The sequence below is a fragment of the Sinocyclocheilus grahami genome, unplaced genomic scaffold, assembly GCF_001515645.1.
Source record: "Sinocyclocheilus grahami isolate Dianchi unplaced genomic scaffold, SAMN03320097.WGS_v1.1 scaffold1530.1, whole genome shotgun sequence".
Classification (NCBI taxonomy): Eukaryota; Metazoa; Chordata; class Actinopteri; order Cypriniformes; family Cyprinidae; genus Sinocyclocheilus; species Sinocyclocheilus grahami.
The window spans coordinates 60048-84604 of NW_015506709.1; the positions used below are offsets into that span (position 1 = coordinate 60048).

At 33.2% G+C, this 24557-nt stretch overlaps 1 protein-coding gene across 1 annotated transcript in view; it reads left to right on the forward strand.

Moving 5' to 3' along the window:
* Positions 1-2350: 2350 nt before the first annotated feature.
* The window catches only part of LOC107570989 (F-box/LRR-repeat protein 17-like), a 99576-nt gene continuing 77369 nt past the window's right edge, over positions 2351-24557 (forward strand). Inside the window, exons 1-3 of the mRNA XM_016257273.1 lie at positions 2351-2574; positions 4075-4332; positions 8951-9082. Of these exons, the coding sequence (XP_016112759.1) occupies positions 2440-2574; positions 4075-4332; positions 8951-9082 (525 nt within the window). The 5' untranslated portion in view covers positions 2351-2439. The remainder of the gene's footprint in view (positions 2575-4074; positions 4333-8950; positions 9083-24557) is intronic.

Genomic DNA, 24557 nt, shown 5'->3' on the forward strand with positions numbered 1-24557 from the left:
TCTGTGTGTTACGTTGTTACCACTGGATCAAGTGTCTAGTTAGTTTAACAGCTGAAGAATGTGTTTGTAATTTTTGGTCTGTCAGAATGATTTTGAGACTCCTGGAGTAACTAAACCACAGCGCAACAGCCATAAATATACTTTGATATGGTTTTGTGTAACGGAGTCAAAATCAAATTTTTAGTGCGTATTTATTGTTCAGAGCAAAAGACGATTCTTCAGTCTGTTTTTGCAGTAAATGTCACTCATTTAGGAGCAATAATGCATCTGATGGGTCTGTAGATATCTTCTGTCATTTCTTTTCTCTCTCTTTTTTTTCAATTTTCAAAACAACAACACAAACAATAAACCAGAACCAAACAAAACAGAGATAAGAAACAAATACTATCAGCACTACCTACATATAATATGAAAACTTAGCCTTTATGACATAGTAATACCCTAGATATATCGTCTGTCATCAGACTGATCTGCAAAAATAATGACTGTTGCCAAACATGTTTCCCGAACACGCCTCCTGTCTGCCATTGGTCACTCAAACAGATAGCCCCGCCCCAAACTCACTCCACTGGATGATTGAGTCAGACGTTGACATGTTGTGCTGATCAATGTTTTAAATGTTACATTCTGTGAACCTATGAACACTTATAGTGATTCTGAACGTTAAACGTAATAGGAAAGTTTTGAAATATTGTATGTTGTACAAATTTGTTCCTTCAATTTTAGTAAATTTAGGTTGTGTTGTACTAGCTAATTCACTCGTTTTAATAAATTGAGGCCACATCATACTAATTTGTTCCCTTGTTCTAATAAATCATGGCTATGTTTTAAATAAATCAAATTAGTACAACCTAGCCATGATTTACTATAACGAGAGAGCAAGTTAATAAGTTGTGGGAGCAAATTCTTAATTCTAGGCAATGATAAATATATGTGACTTTGGAGCACAAAACCAGTCATAAGGGTCCATTTTTTAAAAATTGAGATTTATACAACATCTGAAAGCTGAATAAATAAGCTTTCGGGTTTGGAACGACATGAGGGTGAGTAATTAATGACAGAATTATCATTTTGGGGTGAATTAACCCTTTAAGGCTTAAAGTAGCTCATAACTCGCTGGTTTAAGAGAAAATCTTAAAAATAATGTGCGTGTCAGTCCTAAATGTTCGCTCTAAGAGTGTTTCACAAAGTGTTTTAGCTCTAAAACTAGCTCCTAAATCTGTGAAAGGTTAGGAGCAGTGAAGAGAGTCCTAAACCACAAGCTCTCCTAAAATAGCTGTTTCCGGCAATCTAACATTTTAGAAACATTTGATAACGAGCTTTAATAAAGGTATCGCCTTTGGTTTTGGAGGTTATCCCGACTCTAAATGATATCCTTGTTTTCATAACCCAGCTGGGCAAGAAGTAACAGCTGCTTGCTTTTCTTTTACGTTTGCACGTCTTACTATCAGCCATGATTATTCTGCTCTGTTAATTAAAAGGCTGTTTAGATGCATATCCACTAATTATGAGAAGCACACAGGCTGAACATATACTTGTTTAATTAGTGACAACCTGCATTTTAAAACCTTTATTTGAATATGGCAATATAATATCGCGCTCTACAATATTTCTATGAATGAATCTCTGACAGAGACTATCAGCCAATCACTGTGTGCATAGTTAATAAGCTTGATGACATCATGCATAGCAACGATGTTTCTTACAAACACACAGCTTCTGGCATCTCAAGATGTTATCTGATGGACTGGAGTGGTCTGGATTGCTTATGATGTTTTTACATTACTAGCAAAACATATATTTTTTAATTCATTGGTCAATTTTGAGTTTTTGGGCTGCTTGGCTTTTCATAACATGTTGATTCGGACTAGTGGAACAAAAACCTCCAAAACACACATTTAAGTGTTTATTTTATTGCACTTCTATCTATTATCTCAATCCATATCTTTAAAGAGTTTTCTCTCTCACAAACACCCAGTTTTATTCCTCTCTGTATTCTGAAGGCTTGTCTGTATTTAATTCGACGCTGCTTTATGCAACATTTTACTCCTAAAAAAAAAAAAAACCATGGTGAAAATTAAAAATGTGTCTGATATATATTCTGGAAATGTATGCAAATGAGTGCCTGTTTAATAAGATAATGCACGGTTTGCATGTTAAGTTTCATAAAACTTATAATACAAACAATGTTTGCAATTCTTCAGCTGGGGAAGCAAGGTGGTGTTAATTAGTTATGTGTCTTGCCTGAAACCAATGGTTTGAACATCACTGGATATCAATTGGTGACCAACACAAGACCAAAACTGTTTATTGCACAAAAGCAGCATGATCTGCTTTGAGCGTCACATCAAACCTGCAGCTTAAATACTGAGATGAAATATAGTTCAGTTAAAATGACACTGTGTTTGAAGTGATGAACAGTCGATTAACTCGTGTGTAATGTGCTCTCAGGTGTTTTCTCACCTGTCGGTGAAGGAGAGATGTCTAGGCGCGTCTCTGGTCTGTAAATACTGGCGCGATCTCTGCTTAGACTTCCAGTTCTGGAAACAGATCGATCTCAGCGGCCTCCAGCAGGTTTGTGCTCGTTCCAATTCATCTATAAAACTACTTTAGTTATAGAATTATTTTGTGCATGACTGTTAGGGCAGATAAAGAAAAGCTAAATCGTGTACCAACCATGTTCCCAAACTGCTAATGAAAGAAGCACTTATCCAAAAAACAAACAACGTTTCATGGGCTTCCTGCAGTTTTCAGTCAGAATAAAAGTTTAATATTTGAAAAAGAAATATTAGAATGGTGATTTTACAGTTGTAATGTAGAATAAAATTATTATTTGTATTAGTATTATATTTCTTGAACACTCAATTAGTTTGTATTTTACACTGAAATGTATTACAATAGTAATTTTTGTTTATTTAGATATTATTATTATTATAAGAAATAATTATAATGTTGACCAAATTGTGCAGCAAACCTGGATTTTAAAAAATTCATAAATTCTTTTTTTATCAGAAAAATCACAATTCTATTTTTTCCCTCAAGTCATGCAGCCCTAATAAATATTTACCAAATAGTTTTATTATTATTATTATTTTTTAATGAACTATAGCTGAAAGCTTTGTTGGTTTTTTATGCATTTATATTATGGCAGCAATTTTTTTTTAAAGTCTTAAGTTATTGTTTGCTAAAACTGATGAAATGATTTTCAGATTTTAATTAAAATAAAGCTGAAATAAAATAAATATTAGCACAAAAAAAAAGCTACTTACTAATGTTCCCTTGGCAGCTAGCTGAAATTTAAGTGCAAGTATTAATATTGCTAAAACTGAAATAAGAACTAAAGCTGAATAGAAATGTATAAAAATGACAAAAGCAAAAATCACTAAACATCACAATCACAAAATGACTAAAACGTGAACTAAAATTAAAAATGAGAAATTAAAAGCTATTTCAAATATTTCTCAGACATGAAGATATGAAAATGATGTGTCATCAGTAACCCCTTGAAATAATCAATACTTGTTATTTTTATTAAATGTTTATGGAAAAGTCTGTGTTTTATGGTTGGTCACAATAATGTGCATACTGAAATTAAATTATTTCTGCATTCATAAAAAATCTTATATATCTCAGCCCAGTTATTAACCCATTGTAAACTGTTTAAACCCATTCTATGCTTACTATTATACATAAAAACCCTTATACAACACTGAATAGGTATACTACTGTTATTATCATTCTATGTCCAAACCCAACAAAACTGAATATATGTGGATTCATATATTAATACTAGACACCTTAAAGATAACATGTACCAAAAATCTTTAACACACATTGCTATCCTTTTGTTTTGGAGCTTTGATGCATCCATCATAAACTGCTCTGGTCGTGTAACAATATTGCACATATTTAATTGAGACCCTTCATATTTGCAGAAAATGCACTAAAACACCAGACTTTATAAATGCCAGCTTTATAAATGCAAACCATCTTTACTCTCACTATTGTGACCGGTGGGATTGAATAGTATCTAATAATGTTAAAGTGAGATTGATGTGATGTCTGTGAGCACAGGTTAAAGACGATCTGCTGGTGAAGATCGCGTCCCGGAGGCAGAACGTCACTGAGATCAACATCTCCGACTGCCGTAACGTTCAGGATCACGGCGTTTGCTCTCTGGCGTCTAACTGTCCCGGTCTGATCAAATACACGGCGTACCGCTGTAAGCAGCTCAGCGACGTGTCTCTGTGCACCGTGGCCATCCACTGCCCGCTCCTGCAGAAAGTGCACACCGGCAACCAGGACAAACTCACGGACCACGCTCTCAAACTGGTGAGCTGTTCCGAACTCACTTGATGGATGCATGTGATAAACACGTGTGCTTACGAGTCAACATCAGTGTTTCCATCCACATATGTTAATGGGTCAAAGATGAAAAAAAGGGTTTAAGCATAAAAACAATAAGTGTAAAACTGCTTTAAATTGTTGTTGTTTTCTCCCCAAAAAATTACAAAGTTTTCTGTTTAATGTAATTGCAATTTTGTTTTTGTTTTTCTGAGCAAAAAATAAATGATACATTTCCCCCTGATTTACAGAAGAGAGCCGCTAAAATATCATCCAGTGTAACAATCTTGTCTGGCATATTTACAACAAAAATCTATTTATGACATATTAAAAGACTAATTACTTTCACCCCAAATACTAATTAGTTGTAATTTAATTTTTTTTTTCAATTTTCCACTATCCTAGGTTTTGCCCATTTGTCAGTAAGAATTTAAAACACAATCAAATTTCATATGCTGTCTTATTTTTTTATATATTTTAATATGTACACGTCAGAATAAACATTTTTTACATAACTATAAGTGTTACGCTGAATGACAACGTAACATTATTTCAACCAAATTCTGACATTTTATTCTCCAAAAACATATTTGAAACCTTAAAAGTAGAAACTTTACTTACATTCAGTGTGCTTTCTATGTCATATAATCACAATCTTAACGTCTTTTGACAAATTTTGGGATATTGCGATAAAAACACTAGATGGAAACTCCAAGATGCAAATTAAGTCTTAAAATGTGGGGAAAAGAGTCACATGCTTTCTTGGTTGCAGCAACTTTTAATTATTTTATTGTATTGTATTATGATGCTTTTTCTTAGGAAGTGAAGATTTTGTTCTCCTGAACACATTTGTGATTAAAGCACCGCTTCCTTGCATGTTTTATGCGACATTTCAAGTTTTTTGCTTTATGACTAAATATCATATCATGGTATGTGTAATTTAATTCAGTGTCATAACTGTAAAATAAAAATATAATTTTTAAATGAAAAAAAAATATATATATATATTATAAAAATTTAAAATTTTAATTTAATAAAAAAAATATATATATATATTTAAAATTGTTATTAATTCTATTTATTTAACAGATTTTTAAATTTTTTTAAAAAATAAAATAAACATAATATTTTATTATAAAAAAAATTAATTTAAAAATATTTGCAAAATATTTAAAATGAAAGTAAAATAAAAATATTTTAAATAAGAGTAAAACTATTTTTGAAAATATTTAAAATGGAAAATAAAATATTTAAAATATTATATAAAATATTTTACAAATACTAAAAATAAAAACAAAAATGTTATAAAAATATTTTACGAACATTAAAAATAAAAACTAAATAAAACACTCAAAATTAATATTTTATTTGTTTACCCGCATGTAATTATTAACTGACCAGGGTTCATACGGTGCTGGAACTTCTTGTTTGAAAAGTGCTTGAATTTTTGCTAAAGTGCTTGAAATTGTAATTGCACTGCTTTCATAATAATTCACTCTCGGACTAAACAGTGTGTGTTTTAGATAACAGGATAATATATAGAATACAGAATAATCTGTTAAATTATGTTTACTATATTACATAATTAGTAATTAATATTGCATAATGTATATTTAAAAAAAAATATCTGAGCAAAACTGCGGATCTGCATATGCATCATCTGATTTAATGTGGAGAAGAATATGTATTTATGCTAATATGTAATTTAACACAACTGTTAGTTGCATGAAAATGCACAAAAACAATAAGTGTAAAACTGCTTTAAATTGTTGTTGTTTTCTCCCCAAAAAATTACAAAGTTTTCTGTTTAATGTAATTGCAATTTTGTTTTTGTTTTTCTGAGCAAAAAATAAATGATACATTTCCCCCTGATTTACAGAAGAGAGCCGCTAAAATATCATCCAGTGTAACAATCTTGTCTGGCATATTTACAACAAAAATCTATTTATGACATATTAAAAGACTAATTACTTTCACCCCAAATACTAATTAGTTGTAATTTAATTTTTTTTTTCAATTTTCCACTATCCTAGGTTTTGCCCATTTGTCAGTAAGAATTTAAAACACAATCAAATTTCATATGCTGTCTTATTTTTTTATATATTTTAATATGTACACGTCAGAATAAACATTTTTTACATAACTATAAGTGTTACGCTGAATGACAACGTAACATTATTTCAACCAAATTCTGACATTTTATTCTCCAAAAACATATTTGAAACCTTAAAAGTAGAAACTTTACTTACATTCAGTGTGCTTTCTATGTCATATAATCACAATCTTAACGTCTTTTGACAAATTTTGGGATATTGCGATAAAAACACTAGATGGAAACTCCAAGATGCAAATTAAGTCTTAAAATGTGGGGAAAAGAGTCACATGCTTTCTTGGTTGCAGCAACTTTTAATTATTTTATTGTATTGTATTATGATGCTTTTTCTTAGGAAGTGAAGATTTTGTTCTCCTGAACACATTTGTGATTAAAGCACCGCTTCCTTGCATGTTTTATGCGACATTTCAAGTTTTTTGCTTTATGACTAAATATCATATCATGGTATGTGTAATTTAATTCAGTGTCATAACTGTAAAATAAAAATATAATTTTTAAATGAAAAAAAAATATATATATATATTATAAAAATTTAAAATTTTAATTTAATAAAAAAAATATATATATATATTTAAAATTGTTATTAATTCTATTTATTTAACAGATTTTTAAATTTTTTTAAAAAATAAAATAAACATAATATTTTATTATAAAAAAAATTAATTTAAAAATATTTGCAAAATATTTAAAATGAAAGTAAAATAAAAATATTTTAAATAAGAGTAAAACTATTTTTGAAAATATTTAAAATGGAAAATAAAATATTTAAAATATTATATAAAATATTTTACAAATACTAAAAATAAAAACAAAAATGTTATAAAAATATTTTACGAACATTAAAAATAAAAACTAAATAAAACACTCAAAATTAATATTTTATTTGTTTACCCGCATGTAATTATTAACTGACCAGGGTTCATACGGTGCTGGAACTTCTTGTTTGAAAAGTGCTTGAATTTTTGCTAAAGTGCTTGAAATTGTAATTGCACTGCTTTCATAATAATTCACTCTCGGACTAAACAGTGTGTGTTTTAGATAACAGGATAATATATAGAATACAGAATAATCTGTTAAATTATGTTTACTATATTACATAATTAGTAATTAATATTGCATAATGTATATTTAAAAAAAAATATCTGAGCAAAACTGCGGATCTGCATATGCATCATCTGATTTAATGTGGAGAAGAATATGTATTTATGCTAATATGTAATTTAACACAACTGTTAGTTGCATGAAAATGCACGGCAAAAATGCTTGAATTTGACTTTGGCAAAGGTGTAAGAGAACCATCAACATACCAATGCGTTGCTAAGTTATTAAAATGTTAACTTAAAATTAGTGCTGTCAAACGATTAATTGCGATTAATCGAGTCCAAAATAAAAGTTTCTGTTTACATAATATATGTGTCCCTGCAGCACAAAAGCAGTGTTAAGTCGCTGGGGGATATTTGTAGCAATAGCCAACAATACATTGTATGGGTCACAATTATACATTTCTCTTTTATGCCAAAAATCATTAGGATATTAAGTAAAGATCATGTTCCATGAAGATATTTAGTAAATTTCCTACCGTAAATATATCAAAACTTAATGTTTGATTAGTAATATGCATTGCTAAGAACTTCATTTGAACAACTTTAAAGATGATTTTCTCAATATTTAGATTTTTTTGCACCCTCAGATTCCAGATTTTCAAATAGCTGTATCTCAGCCAAATAAAAAATTGACCCTTATGACTGGTTTTGTGCTCCAGGTTCACATATGTGTGTGTACTGTGCATATTTATAAATACAAACACATGCATGTATAGATTTAAGAAAAATATGTTACGTTTATATATTAAATATATTTATATATAATAGAAATTAAATGAATATAAATATATACATGTAAATATTTTTAAAATATATACTGCATGTGTGTTTATTTATATAAATATTCACAGCACACGCACATTTCATACACAAAGTTATTTTGGATGCGATTAATTGTTTGACAAGCAAGAACTTGGAACTTAGAAAGTTACGGCAATAATGACTCAACATGCGACATTCGAAAATACGATTCGTTGGAGGACACTGTTTCAATGAGCCTTTTGTGAAGTGCACTTACTGTGCCGGTGTAACACCGAGAACACAGAGAAAGTCTCGCGACCCCCTACGGAATGATCCTCGACCCACTAGTGGGAACACTGATATAAATTATACGAATAATGCTACAAAACGGCTTGCTGTTTATGACCAGGTAAAAAAGGTGTTTTTTACACTACCGTTGAGAAATTTTAACCAAACGATGTTACAGACTTTTCATTAAGAGTCTAAAGAATCATATCAACTTGTGGAAAATGGGCATCCTATGACCCCTTTAAAATCTTGGGGGACTTATCTAGTACTGTAGCGCAAAGGACTTCACTTTGTGAATCCCTTGTGTATCCAGTCATATGGCTGTACTGAACCGAATGCATGTTTGTGTGTTTTTGTGCAGTTGGGTGAACACTGCAAAGAGCTGAAGGACGTGCATTTCGGCCAGTGCTACAGCATCAGTGACGAGGGTCTGGTGGCGCTGGCGCAGGGGTGCAGCAAACTACAGAGGATCTACATGCAGGAGAACAAACTGGTACGTGCATAGACCCTCACGTTACGCGTATGGGGTGTGCGATCAATATCTCAATATTTTCTGGGATTTTATCGATATCGATAATTAGTTGATATTTTGCTGAGTGTGTTATTGTGCTGGTATCTTAAACTGACTCCTACAGTTTTTGATATTCTTTATATTCTGTGTGGTGATCAGTTCACACTGTTAGAAATGAATCTTTTTCAATGTTTAAATTGATTGTTTACCTTTTATGGGCATTTTAACCTTTTATAATAATAATTTTATAAGCCTTTAAAAAAATTTTTTTTTAAGTGTGCATTATCTTTTGAGTCAAATTCTTACATTTAATCAAGTGGATTAGAATAATGAGACATTTGGGCTGTTACCGAGCAAATTAAATCAATATCAATAAAATTCATCTTTGCAGAGGAAACACAGAAGCTGCGTCTGAAGTGGCGTTTAGATGTGTTTACACACTGTTAATGTAATGCATTTAACCTGCAGTTACAAATGCATAAATAATGTTTTGATATGTTAATCATAAAACATTAAATAGATACTTTAAACGTGAAATTAAAACCGCCAGCAGGTGGCAGCAAGTCACTGTTAATAAGTGAGTCATCGCGACTGAACCGAATCATTTAAATGTTTGATTCATTCAGGAACGAATCACCGTCATGTTGCTCAGAGACGCTAAACAGGAATTATTTTTGTTTTCGAAAACAGTGTCTTAAACGTAAGTCTCTTAATTAACGTCTAGTTTATTGAACTGTTGTAAAAAAAAATCAACATCACATTTGTAATCATTAAACATTTTTAAAGAAAAAACGTCACTCTTCATGTGAAATTGATTAACTATTTGAAGTGGTATAAATATGTGCATTTTCTGCCCCCATGTCTTGAATTTGTGATCATTCTAAATGTATTTAATTAGACTGAATCACGCAGTGAAAGAACGCACTGTGAATGCGCACTAGTCTAGACTTCACGTAATGTATGCGTGCGCTTTGGAGGTGTTTTAAATGTTTTTTGCAAAATACTCTAATGTCAAATCACACATCGTTAAAACAACAATTACAATATTATCGCAGACGATATATATGGCACACCCCTAGAACTTACGCGTCAGTGATTGCTCAGTGACGAGTTGGTTAGTGGTAACTGAGGTTGGTTAGTGGCTTGCTGTCTTTTTGCGGTTCTGCTGTAAAGAGGAAGAATTTAAATCTCATGGCTCATCTGAACTTTTAAAGCAGAACTAATATCACATCATGGTATGTGTAATTTAATTCAATGTCATAACTGTAAAAAATAAATTTTTAATAAAAACAAATATAAAAATTTAAGTTATTAATAATTTTTTTTAAATTGTTATTAATTCTATTTTATTTAACAGATTTTTTAAATTATGTAAAAATAAAATAAACATAATTATATAATAAAAAATTACATTTAAAAATATTTGCAATATATAATATATATATATATATATATATTTTAAATAAGAGTAAAAAATATTTTTTTAAATATTTAAAATAGAAAATAAAACAATAAAATATAAAAAAATAAAAATAAAAATTTAAAAATATTAAAAATAAAAAATAGCTATAAAAATATTTTACAAATATTAAAAATAAAACACTCAAAATTAATATTTTATTTGTTTACCCGCATGTAATTATTGACTGACCAGGGTTCATACGGTGCTGGAACTTCTTGTTTGAAAAGTGCTTGAATTTTTGCTAAAGTGCTTGAAATTGTAATTGCACTGCTTTCATAATAATTCACTCTCGGACTAAACAGTGTGTGTTTTAGATAACAGGATAATATATGGTTAGGATGCTTGCGCTTTATATAGCTTGGCTGTAATTACAGAATACTTACAATAGAATACAGAATAATCTGTACTCTACATAATTAGTAATTCATATTGCATGATGTATATTTAAAAAAAAAATATCAGAGCAAAACTGTGCGGATCTGCATATGCATCATCTGATTTAATGTGCAGAAGAATATGTATTTATGCTAATATGTAATTTAACACAACTGTTAGTTGCATGAAAATGCACTGCAAAAATGCTTGAATTTGACTTTGGCAAAGGTGTAAGAGAACCATGTATTATTTATGTGCAAGGCATATTATTTGTTGCATTTCTGTCAGTTGATTTATAGGTTTTTGTCCGTGAATTACTAAGAAGTGCATCTGGTTGGTGAATGATGAATCACGCTTAAAACACCCATACGCAAATATAAGATATGTTCATATTTTTCCATATGCAAAAAATATTGTTAAAACATATGAATCCTTTTAGAAATTGGAAGGATTTCATATCATAGCATGCATAATTATTAGGCACGTTGATATTCTGATATTTGTTTTCCCAAACACATTTTACCAATTCCAAAACCACATCATTCTTAATAACTACTATTGATTTTGTATTTAATCATTTATGAGTGATGTATAATTGTCCATGAAGGCTGGAAGGGAATATGAATAGGAATATAGAGATGTTTTACTCATAAGAATTTCTAGGGGCGCCAATAACGGTAGCCTACATGCATTGCAGAAAAAAAAACATTTATTTCATAATCTGAGTTTCCCACCACTTTCAATTGTTTTGCGTCAGTGACACTTTAGAATTTTGTGAATTTTGCAGATTTATTTTCACCGCCGCCTTTGCTCATATTTACCAAGGGTGCCAATATTATTGTATGTTGTTTTAATAAAGTTGCATGTATAAATAAAATATATATTGTTGGCATATATGGTTGCTGCATGCATATAATACCATATAAAGTAATCATCATTATATGTACATGTATAAAATTCCCATATGCATGCATTATAAACTTATGTCTTTGTCTACACAGAGAATGCATGCATGTATGTGAAAATTAGTAACATACAAGCAACATATAAGGCAATACCACTCAATATAGGGCTTTATATTGTATGTCATATATTACATTTCCATATGAGTAATTACATAGTGACTAGTTTATTTTAGAAGTGTGCATCTTATGTGTGTAGCAGAGGTGTTCGGGTTTTTATTACACGACTCTGTTCTCTTTCTATTTTCACTTTGAGTGATTGAGTACATCTGTAGCTCTTTTTGCATTCGTTTTTTTATCCGTATTTATGCATGTATCTGTCTGTCTGAATCTGTGTGAGCTTCATGCATTGTCTGTGAATAAGGGCTGTTATTATCCCATCAATCTCAGCCTTAAAATCACTCGGTCTGCCTTGATTATATTCATCATATATTCAACAAATCTGTCCGTGTGCATTACTAAAATGATTTTTTTAAATAGTGTTTTGTCTTGTTTTGCTCTAAAAATATGTAAACGTTTAAAACTAGAAAGAAAAACAAGATTTTGTTTATTAGTAATTGATTGAGTTGTGAAAACTGGCCGTTTTAAATGTAGCCAGACATGAATGTGATTTTGCAAAAAAATATATACTTTATTGGTCCATTGGTTGTTAACTTTCAACTTATACCCTGCATTATTAGGCCTAGGTGACGTCAGGAGAAAAGGTGTGTTTTGTGTGTTTGTTTGTAAATAAAACGTAAAAAAAATTAATAAATAAAACCTTACATTATTAACAAAATAAATACATTTAAAAATTAAAATAAAATATAGAAAAAAACGCATGTTAAAAATAAAACATAAAAAAATATATAAAAAACATTAATAAAAAAAATATGTAAATAAATGTACATAGGTGTAGAACTAAAATTAAAATAAGTAAAAAATAAATAGAAATGTTACATAAATAAAACAGTTAAAATGTAAAAAAAAAATACGTATTACAATATACAGATAAAAAAAAATCTAAAATCAAAATCAATGTAAAATTGGCAGATTTAGCCAGTGTGCAATTTTCACTTATAGTCCCAGGGCAAAATTTTTTTATATATAGATAAATAAATAAAAATATAAATAAATGAAATAAAATACCTAAAAAATAAAGTAAAATAAAACAAATACAAAATAAATTAAATAAATTTAAAAAACACTTCATACATTTTTAACACAATATCCGTATAACTGTTCACAATTTTTAATTTGATGAACCAAATTTCTTTCTTCTTTCCTTCCTTCTTTCCTTCTTTCTTTCTTTCTTTCTTTCTTTCTTTCTTTCTTTCTTTCTTTCTTCCTTCTTTCTTTCTTTCCTTCTTTCTTTCTTCCTTCCTTCCTTCCAAAGACTTGTATCTTAATAGAAGAGTAAAATATTTTATGTTAGTTCTGAAGTTGTTTTGTGTTTTCAAATGTGGCTCGTTGGAAGAGGTTTGGCCCCGTCTTTAACAGCACTTCAAGGACCGAATGATGCAAATTATTCAAGTGTGAGAAACCGAGACCTTCTCCACAGTAGAATGAAGTGAAAATCCAGGTTCATAGATTTTAAATCGCTTAACCAGTGACTGAAGTTATAAACCGAACATCTATTAAACTACTAGAGCGTGATTTGAATGAAATATCAAGTACGATGCATGCACGAGTCTCTTTATATGGGTCAGGTGTGATGTTTCCTCACTATAATGCTGAAGCGTATCGCCGGTGATTCTGAAACCTAAGCATGCTTTCCTTCCCCTCGAGAGCGAGATACGGCTCCGCTCCGTCTCCTCGTGACATCTTCACGTAAGTATGTTTTCATTTAAAGGATTTGCCTCTGACGATTCAAACGTGAGTTTTGAGCAGTGTAGAGTAGCGTTTGTAGTTTGTCATTTCTCCAATCACAAATGGCAGACATGGTTTAGTTTACGCGACGCGATGCAATGCAACGCATAAAAAGACAGTGTATGTCATTATAATCCGTAATTATGTCCCCACTGGATGCAACAAATGCCTCGTTTATAATGGGTTTTAATGTTGTCTCGTCACTCCGCATTACCGAATAAAACAGTTTTATAATATAATCTCTGAAATCAAATCTTAACATACACACACTTATACTTGAGGAGCAGATTTATCTTGTTTTAAAGAAGTTGCATATCATATTCAGGATTTATATCCCTTTTTTCACCTCTTTTAATCTGTATTTGTCAGCGTTTATGCTTAAAAGAAGATGCAATCAATAATCAATAAATAAAAATGAACACTTTTGTAATACATTTCAGTGTATATTATCTGAAAGCAATATTCTTTTTTAGGTGAACTGTTTCTTTAAGACTCTGTTCTGCTCAGGATCCATGAATGCATCAACACATTTTTGAATTGCATTTCTGTCATCTTTTAAACTATATTTGTGTCTATTTAGGCATAAACCACAGACATGTGTTGACCGATAATAAGCAGCTTTCTAATAAATTACAAGGTTTATGTTCTGAAAGCAAGTCTCGACAGACTCTAATCTGCTTCTCAAGTAAATGCATCTGGTTTAAAACATGTTAAATCTCATGCCGTTTCAACCCGTATCATATTCAGGCCTGTTTTTGACCTTTTGTGTGATGCAATGATTTTCATATTTGTGTGAACCGTGTCTTTAAGATGCTTTTACGCTCAGGTGCCAGAAACAAGCCAAAAAATGTTTTTAATGCATTTCAATCTTCTTCTAATCGTGTTTGCATCTTGATTTAAGCAAACCTGCTTCTCAAGTAAGTGTATCTTGTTTTAAAGACCTAATGTTTGCTCAAACACGTATTGGGGTCAGAAGTTTAGTCTTTGTGCTTTGTGATGACAACATTTTAATTTTTAGGTGAACTGTTACTTTAAGACGCTTTTATGCTCCCTTCCAGAAACGTTGAACAAATGTTTTGAATTTAATTTCTATCCCGTTTTAATCTGTATTTGTGTCTTTTTAAGCATACACATTATTAAAATGTTGATAGATTATGCTGACAAAGATAAACCATTTAAAAATAAACAGTTTTATAATAAATTTCCAAATATATTCTATAATATAAGCAAGTCTAAACATACAAAAAAATTTCTTAATAAAGAATATATTGTCTTAAAGATAATGAATCTCATGTCAGCATAAATCTACCCACAATTCAGTAAGGTTTATGCTTAAAACGAGACACAAATGCAGATTAAAACAGGATAGAAATGCATTGAAGATGTTTTTATTCAACTTGAGCGTAATAGAATCTTAAAGAAACATTTGACCTAAAAATTTAAATTGTATCATCGCGAAACGCAAAAGGTAAAAATCCAGCCTTAATGTGATACAGTTTTGAAATGAAATGAGATTCAACATGTTTAAAAGAAGATGCATTTATTTAAGAAGCAGATTTGAGTACTTTAAAGCTTTTAGAGAGTATATCTTGAAATGTATTATAATGATCAAGCATAATTGTCAAGTAAAAAATAGCACAAAAAAAAAGGAAATTAAATAAATTTTGTAAAAATTATTTAGCACATTGATAAAAATTGACCGCATAAAACTAACATACTTAAATCTGCTGCTCAAGTAAGTGCATCTTGTTTTGAAGCCGTTGAAGCTCAAGTTATTTCAAAACCTGTTTCATATTCAAGTCAAGATCTTTACCTTTTTGTGTTGCATGATGTTTCTTTAAGACTCCTTTACGCTCGGGTTCCAGAATCACGTCAAACAGAGGTGTTTCAATCCTCTTTTAATCTGTATCTGTGACCATGAACCACAAAACCAGTCATAAGGGTCAATTTTGGGAAATTGAGATTTATGCATCATCTGAATAAACTGAATAAATAAGCTTTGCATTGATGTATGGTTTGTTAGGAGAGGACAATATTTGAAAATCTGGAATCTGAGAGGTGCAAAAAAATCTAAATATTGAGAAAATCATCTTTAAAGTTGTTCAGATGAAGTTCTTAGCAATGCATATTACTAATCAAAAATTAAGTTTTGATATATTTACGGTAGGACATTTACTAAATATCTTCATGGAACATGATCTTTACTTAATATCCTAATGATTTTTGGCATAAAAGAGAAATGTATAATTGTGACCCATACAATGTATTGTTGGCTATTGCTACAAATATCCCCCAGCGGCTTAACACGGCTTTTGTGCTCCAGGGACACATTTGGTTGTGTTTCCTGTGATTAGCTTGCGCTCTATGCATGGCCTGCTGTTTTAATGATCCTGCTGCGATTATGGCCTAAATCCAATTTTCACCTACATTCAGATTTACGGAGTATCCCGTGCTCTTGCCCCCACATTTTATGGCCAAGTAGCCGGAGAACTAAAAGCAATTATGCAGCGCGTTTAGCCTATTTCCCGGCTTGTGATGGTCTCCAAATCAAATCTAGTTTTAAGGCCAGGTTCGCTCCGCTAAAGAGCCAGCGCTCTTAAATTGGGCCACTTGTCTCCTTGTCAGGTCTGAACTAGTGAACTGCGGGAGTCAAGCTCCATCTGCGTCCAGCTCTTTTAATGTCTCTGAGCTGAAGGCCAGCCTGTGGGAGTCGTTTTATTTAGCGTAGCTTTAGATCGGCGCTTCTCACAGCTTTCAGGCCAAGCATTACCTTTGATCGCATCAGAACATCCAAGTGCCACAAAGTTGCCTGTAATATTTTCTGTATTCCTTTGTTGTTTTTGTCAGTCTTTGTGAGTGCAAGCAGGCGGGTCTCAGAAATGTCTTCCAGAATGTAGGCCTAGACGAACAGAATAACATCGTACCTTTTTGCATGGACCAAAACCATATCACACAGCTGTGTTATTGTAAAATAAATCCGAAATAATGAAAAAAAAAATATGTATGAATAAATAAAAAAAAAAAAAAAATCTATGAACCACGTTTGCAATGTTTTGGTTCTGTAAGATTTAAAAAATATATATTAATTAATAAAATTAATTAAACTAATAAATTAAATGTGCAAAATTAAAGTCTCTTGTGCTTAACAATGCAGCACTTATTTGACAAAAAATACAAATATTGTGAAATATTATTACAATTTAAAATAAATGTTTTCTCTGTGAATATTTTGTAAAATGTAACTTATTTTTGTGATGCAAAGCTGAATTTTCACTATTTGTATCAGCATTTTTTGGTGCTTTTTTTGCTACTCCATAAATAATTGTTCTTTTGAATGATTTTAGTTATTTACATTTTTTATATTTAATATCCAGGTGTTTTGTTTTGTTTTTTGCTTTGCTTTGTTTTGTTTTGCTCTGCTTTGCTTTGCTTTTTTTTGCCAGCAGAGGTATATTTAACTTAAAGGGGTCATATGATGCTATTTTAAAGATCATTATTTTGTGTATTTGGTGTAACAGAATATGTTGACATGCTTCAATGTTCAAAAAACACATTATTTTTCAAATACTGTACATTATTGTAGGTCCTCTATGCCCCGCCTCTCTCAAACACGTCGTTTTCAACAAAGCCCCCTCCTTTGACAAGCGGTTTGTAGAAATGTAGCATTGCATCAGTGTCTCAGCAATGGATGCTCTGCAGTGAATGGGTGCCGTCAGAATGAGAGTCCAAACAGCTGATAAAAACATCACAATAATCCACAAGTAATCCACAGCACTCCAGTCCAGCAGCTAACATCTGGAGAAGACAAAAGCTGAAACTAATCCAGCATTAAGATGCTTTTAAAGGGGTCATAGGATGCGACATGCACTTTTACAAGTAGTTTGAACTGAAATGTGTGTACACAACCACCCTATAATGATAAAAATCCACCCAGTGTTTTTAAATCTTGTTAAATAATTTCCTCTTTCTCAAATCGAGCCGTTCTCAGATGCCTGTCAGTGTGACGTCACACAGACCCAGGCCCCTCCCATGATAGTTTGATTGACAGTAGAGTTTTACCTTAGCTCCGCCCTGAGTGACTGTCATCAGTCCGCCATTGTTTCACCGCCGGAGCAGATGTAGACAAGAATGACTCCTAAGCGATTGAGGTGTTCTGTTGTTGGATGTAATAATGAACAGCAGTCGTCGTTTACTCCCGACATCTGAGCCGCTGAAGACGCAGTGGATTACGTTTGTTTCTGAAGGGAATGCGTCCCCGATCTACATAAATGCATTTATGTTCGTGCGAATCATTCGTGATCCAGCTTCACCTACAGAAGAAGTGAGTGTAAGGTTTTTTTTAATGAATCTTTGCCAATCGCCTATTCTAATAATGTGCTAATTAGCAAGTTCCGCGGCTAAAGTAAACAGTCTCATGAGAACGGCTCGTCACACCACGGAAGAGAAGGGCGGGGGCAGCAGAGCTCATTAGCATTTAAAGGAACATTCACCAAAACGGCTTGCTGAAAACAGAGCTGATTTTGACCGGGTAAAAAGGGTGTTGTTTTATACTACCACTGAGACATTTTAACCAAAGTATGTTATAGACTTTTCATTAAGACTTTAAAGAATATCAACTTGTGGAAAATGGGCATCCTATGACCCCTTTAACTAAAATACCATAGAGTCCATAATCCATAATATTAAGGAGTAATATCCATAATCCAGTGAGTCAGTGTTCTGGTGTGAATCAGGAGAGAAATCTGCACAGATCAAGCAGCGTTTAAACAGCTCTAAACTAATATGTGGCTGGGCTTTGATGTGAGAGACAACAGCAGATGCACTTTTTCACTGAAGGAAACGTTGTTATGGATTATAGACTATGGTATTTTAGTTCAAAGCATCTTAATGCTGGATTTTTTTTCAGCGTGTGTCTTCTCCAGATGTTCACTGATGGACTGGAGTGCTGTGGATTATTGTGATGTTTTTATCAGCTGTTTGGACTCTCATTCTGACGGCACCCATTCACTGCAGAGCATCCATTGCTGAGACACTGATGCAATGCTACATTTCTACAAATCTGATGAAGAAACAAATTCATCCTAATCTCGGATGACCCGAGGGGGAGCACACTTTCAGCAAATTTAGATTTTTAGGTGAACTATTCCTTTGAACGGTGATTAAATTTAAAACTTTGTACACTTCCAGTCAAACATTTCGAAGATTTTTAAAAAATGTTTTTGAAAGACGTCTCTTCTGCTCACCAAGGCGGCATTTATTCGATCAAAAATACAGTAAAAATGTGAAATATTAAAATTTAAAACAGCTGTTTTCTAATTGTAATGTATTTCTGTGATGTGCAGCTGTATTTTCAGCATCATTACTCCAGTCTTCAGTGTCACATGATCTTCAGAAATCATACTAATATGAAATCAAAAATCATAATTTTCAGAAACACAAAAAAGTAACTTTTGAACCAGAAGTTTGTCCTGTTTTTCTGTTCTTGCTGCCAGTTGCATGAATGGCCTCTTTAGATCTCAGGAAATGGACAGGTTGTGTTTCCTCTCTGCATTTAGTGTGTGTGTGTGTGAGAGTGTGTGAGTGAGTGAGTGAGTGAGTGTGTGTGTGTGAGAGTGAGTGAGTGAGTGAGTGAGAGTGAGAGTGAGAGTGAGTGAGTGAGTGAGTGTGTGTGAGAGTGAGTGAGTGAGTGAGTGAGAGTGAGAGTGAGTGTGTGAGAGTGAGAGTGAGAGTGAGTGTGTGAGAGTGAGTGAGTGAGTGAGTGTGAGTGTGTGAGTGTGTGAGAGTGAGTGAGTGTGAGTGAGTGAGAGTGTGGTAGTGTGAGTGTGAGTGTGAGTGTGTGTGTGTCAGTGTGAGAGAGTGTGAGAGAGAGTGTGAGTGAGTGTGTGTGTGAGTGTGTGTGAGAGTGTGAGAGTGAGTGTGTGAGAGTGAGTGTGAGTGAGTGTGAGTGAGTGAGTGTGTGTGTGAGTGTGTGAGAGTGAGAGTGAGAGTGAGTGTGTGTGAGTGTGGTAGTGTGAGTGTGTGTGTGTCAGTGTGAGGGAGTGTGAGAGAGTGTGTGAGTGAGTGTGTGTGTGAGTGTGTGAGTGAGAGAGTGTGAGTGAGTGAGTGTGAGAGTGAGAGTGAGTGAGTGAGTGAGTGAGTGAGTGTGTGTGTGAGTGTGAGTGTGTGAGTGTGAGTGTGAGTGTGTGAGAGTGAGTGTGTGAGTGTGTGAGTGTGAGTGAGTGTGTGTGTGAGTGTGTGAGAGTGTGTGTGTGAGTGTGTGTGTGTGTGAGTGTGAGAGAGTGTGTGAGTGTGTGTGAGTGAGAGTGAGTGTGAGAGTGCGTGAGAGAGTGTGTGTGAGTGCGTGAGTGTGCGAGAGTGTGTGTGTGTGGCCGCTTTGAGCATCACCGATCGATAGAGAGAGAAAACCTTTCAACTTTCTGTGGCATCTAGACCCTTTTTGGGGTTTTGATCACTTTTCAGGAGGAAGCGATCACGTTCATCGATGAGGAGAGCATCACCTTTCGTGACTCACCGGCGTGACAGAAAGCAGCACTGCGGTTTCTAAATGTCACGTCTGTGTGTGATATGAGAGTCAGCGAACCATTCTTTAAGCTTCTTGTGTGGGATTACACCTTGAAAATCCCCGCGGGACAAAAAGAGGTGTGTGAAAAGGTCTCGGCGTATCGTGTGTGTGAGGATGGGCTCTTTGTGAGTGTGTGAGTGTGAGTGAGTGTGTGTGTGAGTGTGAGTGTGAGTGAGTGTGTGAAAGTGTGAGTGTGAGTGTGTGTGTGTGTGTGTGTGTGTCTGTGAGAGAGAGTGTGAGTGTGTGTGTGTGAGTGTGAGTGTGTGTCAGTGTGAGAGAGTGTGTGAGTGAGTGAGTGAGTGAGAGTGAGTGTGAGTGAGTGAGTGTGTGTGTGTGTGTGAGTGTGAGAGAGTGTGTGAGTGAGAGTGAGTGTGAGAGAGTGTGAGAGTGCGTGCGTGAGAGAGTGTGAGTGTGCGAGAGTATGTGTGAGTGTGTGTGGCTGCTTTGAGCATCACCGATCGATAGAGAGAGAAAAGCTTTCAACTTTCTGTGGCATCGAGACCCTTTTTGGGGTTTTGATCACTTTTCAGGAGGAAGCGATCACATTCATCGATGAGGAGAGCGTCACCTTTCGTGACTCGCCGGCGTGACAGAAAGCAGCACTGCGGTTTCTAAATGTCACGTCTGTGTGTGATATGAGAGTCAGCGAACCATTCTTTAAGCTTCTTGTGTGGGATTACACCTTGAAAATCCCCGTGGGACAAAAAGAGGTGTGTGAAAAGGTCCCGGCGTATCGTGTGTGTGAGGATGGGCTCTTTGCCTTTAGGAGCCGCTCTCAGCAGAACGTCATTCTCACATCGCTGTGATGAGCTCTTGACTAAAGCAAGAGGAGCCTGTCTGCATGCTTTCACTCTCTAGATATCCGTCAGACATCTAATACATCTAATACACATATTTATTTAGTAGCATTTTAAACATATTTTACTATATTTTTATTTTGTATTTTGTAAAGGTGCATCTTCTATTTGAATGTCTCAGGGTTATTATAGTTATATCAGATAAAACCATAAAAAGGCAACGTTTCACATTTTCTTTTAGTTTGACTTGATGTACTAAATGAACTAAAACTGAAATAAAATTAAATAAAAAAAAATAAACCATGATTATATTTAAAAACAACAAAAACGAATAAAATGACAAAAAAACTAAATGACTAAAACTTGAAAAGTTAGATTTTTAGGAAAAGTCAAAATATAATAGTATCTCACTGATGCTAAAATAACACTGATCTTTCTAAATAGTAGAATAGTATTGCAATCGGATTAAAATGCTCACTAATGAAGTCTTACTAAGTTTGAGTAGTACAGTTAATGACATATTAGAAAAGTGCATTACACTCTTCAAAATAAAGGTTGTTTATTGGCAACGATGGTGAAGACTGTTAACGTCCATGGAACCTTTCCATTGCATTATTTACTTTTATGCCAAAAATGCATTGCTAAGAACTTCATTTGAACAACTTTAAAGATGATTTTCTCAATATTTAGATTTTTTTGCTCCCTCAGATTCCAGATTTCCAAATAGTTGTATCTCAGCCAAATATTGTCCGATCCTCACAAACCAAACACCGATGGAAAGCTTATTTATTCAGCTGTATGTATTTTCAAAAAATTGTGCCGTGTGGCTGGTTTTGTGCTCCAGGGTCACATATGGCTCTTCACTGTGAATGCACACATTTGCAACTTTTATTTTAAAGAGAGCGCACACAAATCTGTATGCATGCATGTGTGCATATAATGGGGAAAATGCATGCATTTATGGGTTTGTGTCAGATATGACGTTAAGTGATGGCTGTATTCTCATGCGGCCCATAGGAGGCGCTCTAAGATAGTGTTTTTTGTCAGCAGCCGTGGATGGTTTTAGATGAAGTTCACTGTGCTTCTACAGATGAAAAAAGGACGACTCATTGATATGCAGCTCTGCTTTAGTAATATCTGTACAGCTTGATTTGATAATTGTTACTCTAACCTTTAGAGGTTCTCTGCGTATTAGTGTGCACTTCTGAGTGTGTGCTCGGACCCTGTGTGTTCTCAGAGGGGTTTTAATCGTCTAGATGCTCTTATTTACTGCGGTGTGTGTTCATTTTCAGGAATTGGTCATATAGTGGCCTGCCATGCATCGTAAAGAATTTATTAATTCTTCTTCTTCAGTAATTGAATGAGCTGATGGGATGCGAGGGCTTTCTGGAGGAATGAAAGTGTTTTCCCGCTGGCTTTTGGGATGGACAGGAAGTGCTTTGATTTGAAATGATTAGAGGAAATGACATCAGCATCAGCAGCAGCAGGCACGAGTGACATAGAAGCTGTTAAATGTAATGTTGGTGAATGACAAATGTCAGATAAGGTATTTTTAACTGGACTTTTTCATGTATTTTTGCTCACTTTAAGACGTTTATTGTCGTGTTTGTCAAAGTTTGCACTCCTCGTGTGTGTGGTTTTAATTTTAAGGCAGATAAATGATCATGGAAAAACTACATTGACTCATTTTTAGTGGGGAAACAAAATAATAAATAATAAAAATGACCTCTTTAAACTGTCCTGTCATCAGTGCCCTGATCATCCGTCTCTGTTGTCCGAAATACACCAGAAACTTTAGAAATAGATAGTGCATGTCTTCAGATAATTGTTTGTTAAAATGTATCACTGTTTTCAACATTGATAATAATCAGAAATGTTTCTCGAGCAGCAGATCAGCATATTATACTGATTTCTGAAGATCATGTGACACTGAAGACTGGAGTAATGATGCTGAAAATACAGCTGCGCATCACAGAAATACATTACAGTTTAACAGAGATTCACACAGAAAACAGCTGTTTTACATTCTAAAAATATTTCACAATTATAAAGTATTTTTGATCAAATGAATGCAGCCTTGGTGAGCAGAAGAGACTTCTTTTTTTTATTTATTTATTTTTTTATATAAAGGCAATCTTACATTTTAAATACTAGTATTCATGAAATTGAGCGATTTTGTGTGCATCTAATTTGCTAACATTAAATTATTATACAGTAGAATTTATTTTCTCATTTAAACCTGGGAATTAATATTATGCATGCAAGTATGTATTTTAGTTGTTTTTAGAATTTTTTTTTTTTTTTATAATTATGGAAAATGAATATAATTTCAGATTGCTCATAATTCTAGATGACTAATCAAACATAAATGTGTGTCTTTGATCATATTACACTTAATATGGATTGTTTCAGTCAAACCTTTTACTCAAATTGCTAGACTAATAATATGATTTGAAAAAATTGTTTGAAAAATGCTCACTAGAAGCCTTTTTACTGCTGTTCTCATACATTTGAACCTTATATATACTGTATGTGTGTATATATATATATTACCGTTCAAAAGTGTGGGATCAGTGAGAGTTGTAATGTTTTTAAAGACGTCTCTTCTGCTCATCAAGGCTGCATTTATTTGATCAAAAATACAGTAAAAACAGTGAAATATTACGCCAATGTAAAACAGTTGTTTTCTGTGTGAATATGTGTTAAACTGTAATGTATTTCTGTGATGCGCAGCTGTATTTTCAGCATCATTGAGAAATTAGTTAATTTACAAGCTTCCTTACAAACGGGTGCATTATTATTATTATTATTATTATTATCTTCATCATCATCATCACGTCTACTAAAACAAAATTAAAACAAATTAAGAAATATTACCATTGTAATATTTAACTGTAAATAAACAACAAAAATATAAGAAGTATTTGAGTGTTTAAGAAAATGGTAAAATTAAAATACCAATACTTACGAACATTTGAAAATGAAGAAATTAAATGATCAACCTTTTATTTTGATGGAGAACCTGACTAATAATCATGCAGCCGTGGTGTTGAAGAGTGTCGTGATCATCGTAACCTTCATCAGAGGAAATTTGCCAAAACCGTGGCTATTTTCAAACATGCGTTTGGTGATGAATCAGATTCTTGTGCTCCAAGCGTTTAGTTGTTTGTTGTCTGTTCTCCTCGAGCTTCTGTATCTCAGTGTAAAGTCTCTTTCTGGTTTCTGTCCGAGTGTTTGTCCTCTGATAACACATGAACCTATTCCTCCGCGGCTTCATCAGCGGCTCTTTCTGAGCAAGCATCCAGCTAACAGCAGTGAATCGAGACGCTCTGCTTTACACACAAACACTGAAGCGCTCGGCTGATTTCACTGCAGTATGCCTAGTGCTGGGCGGTATGACCAACAATTTATATTACGGTATTTTTCAAAATTATACCGGGTTCACGGTACA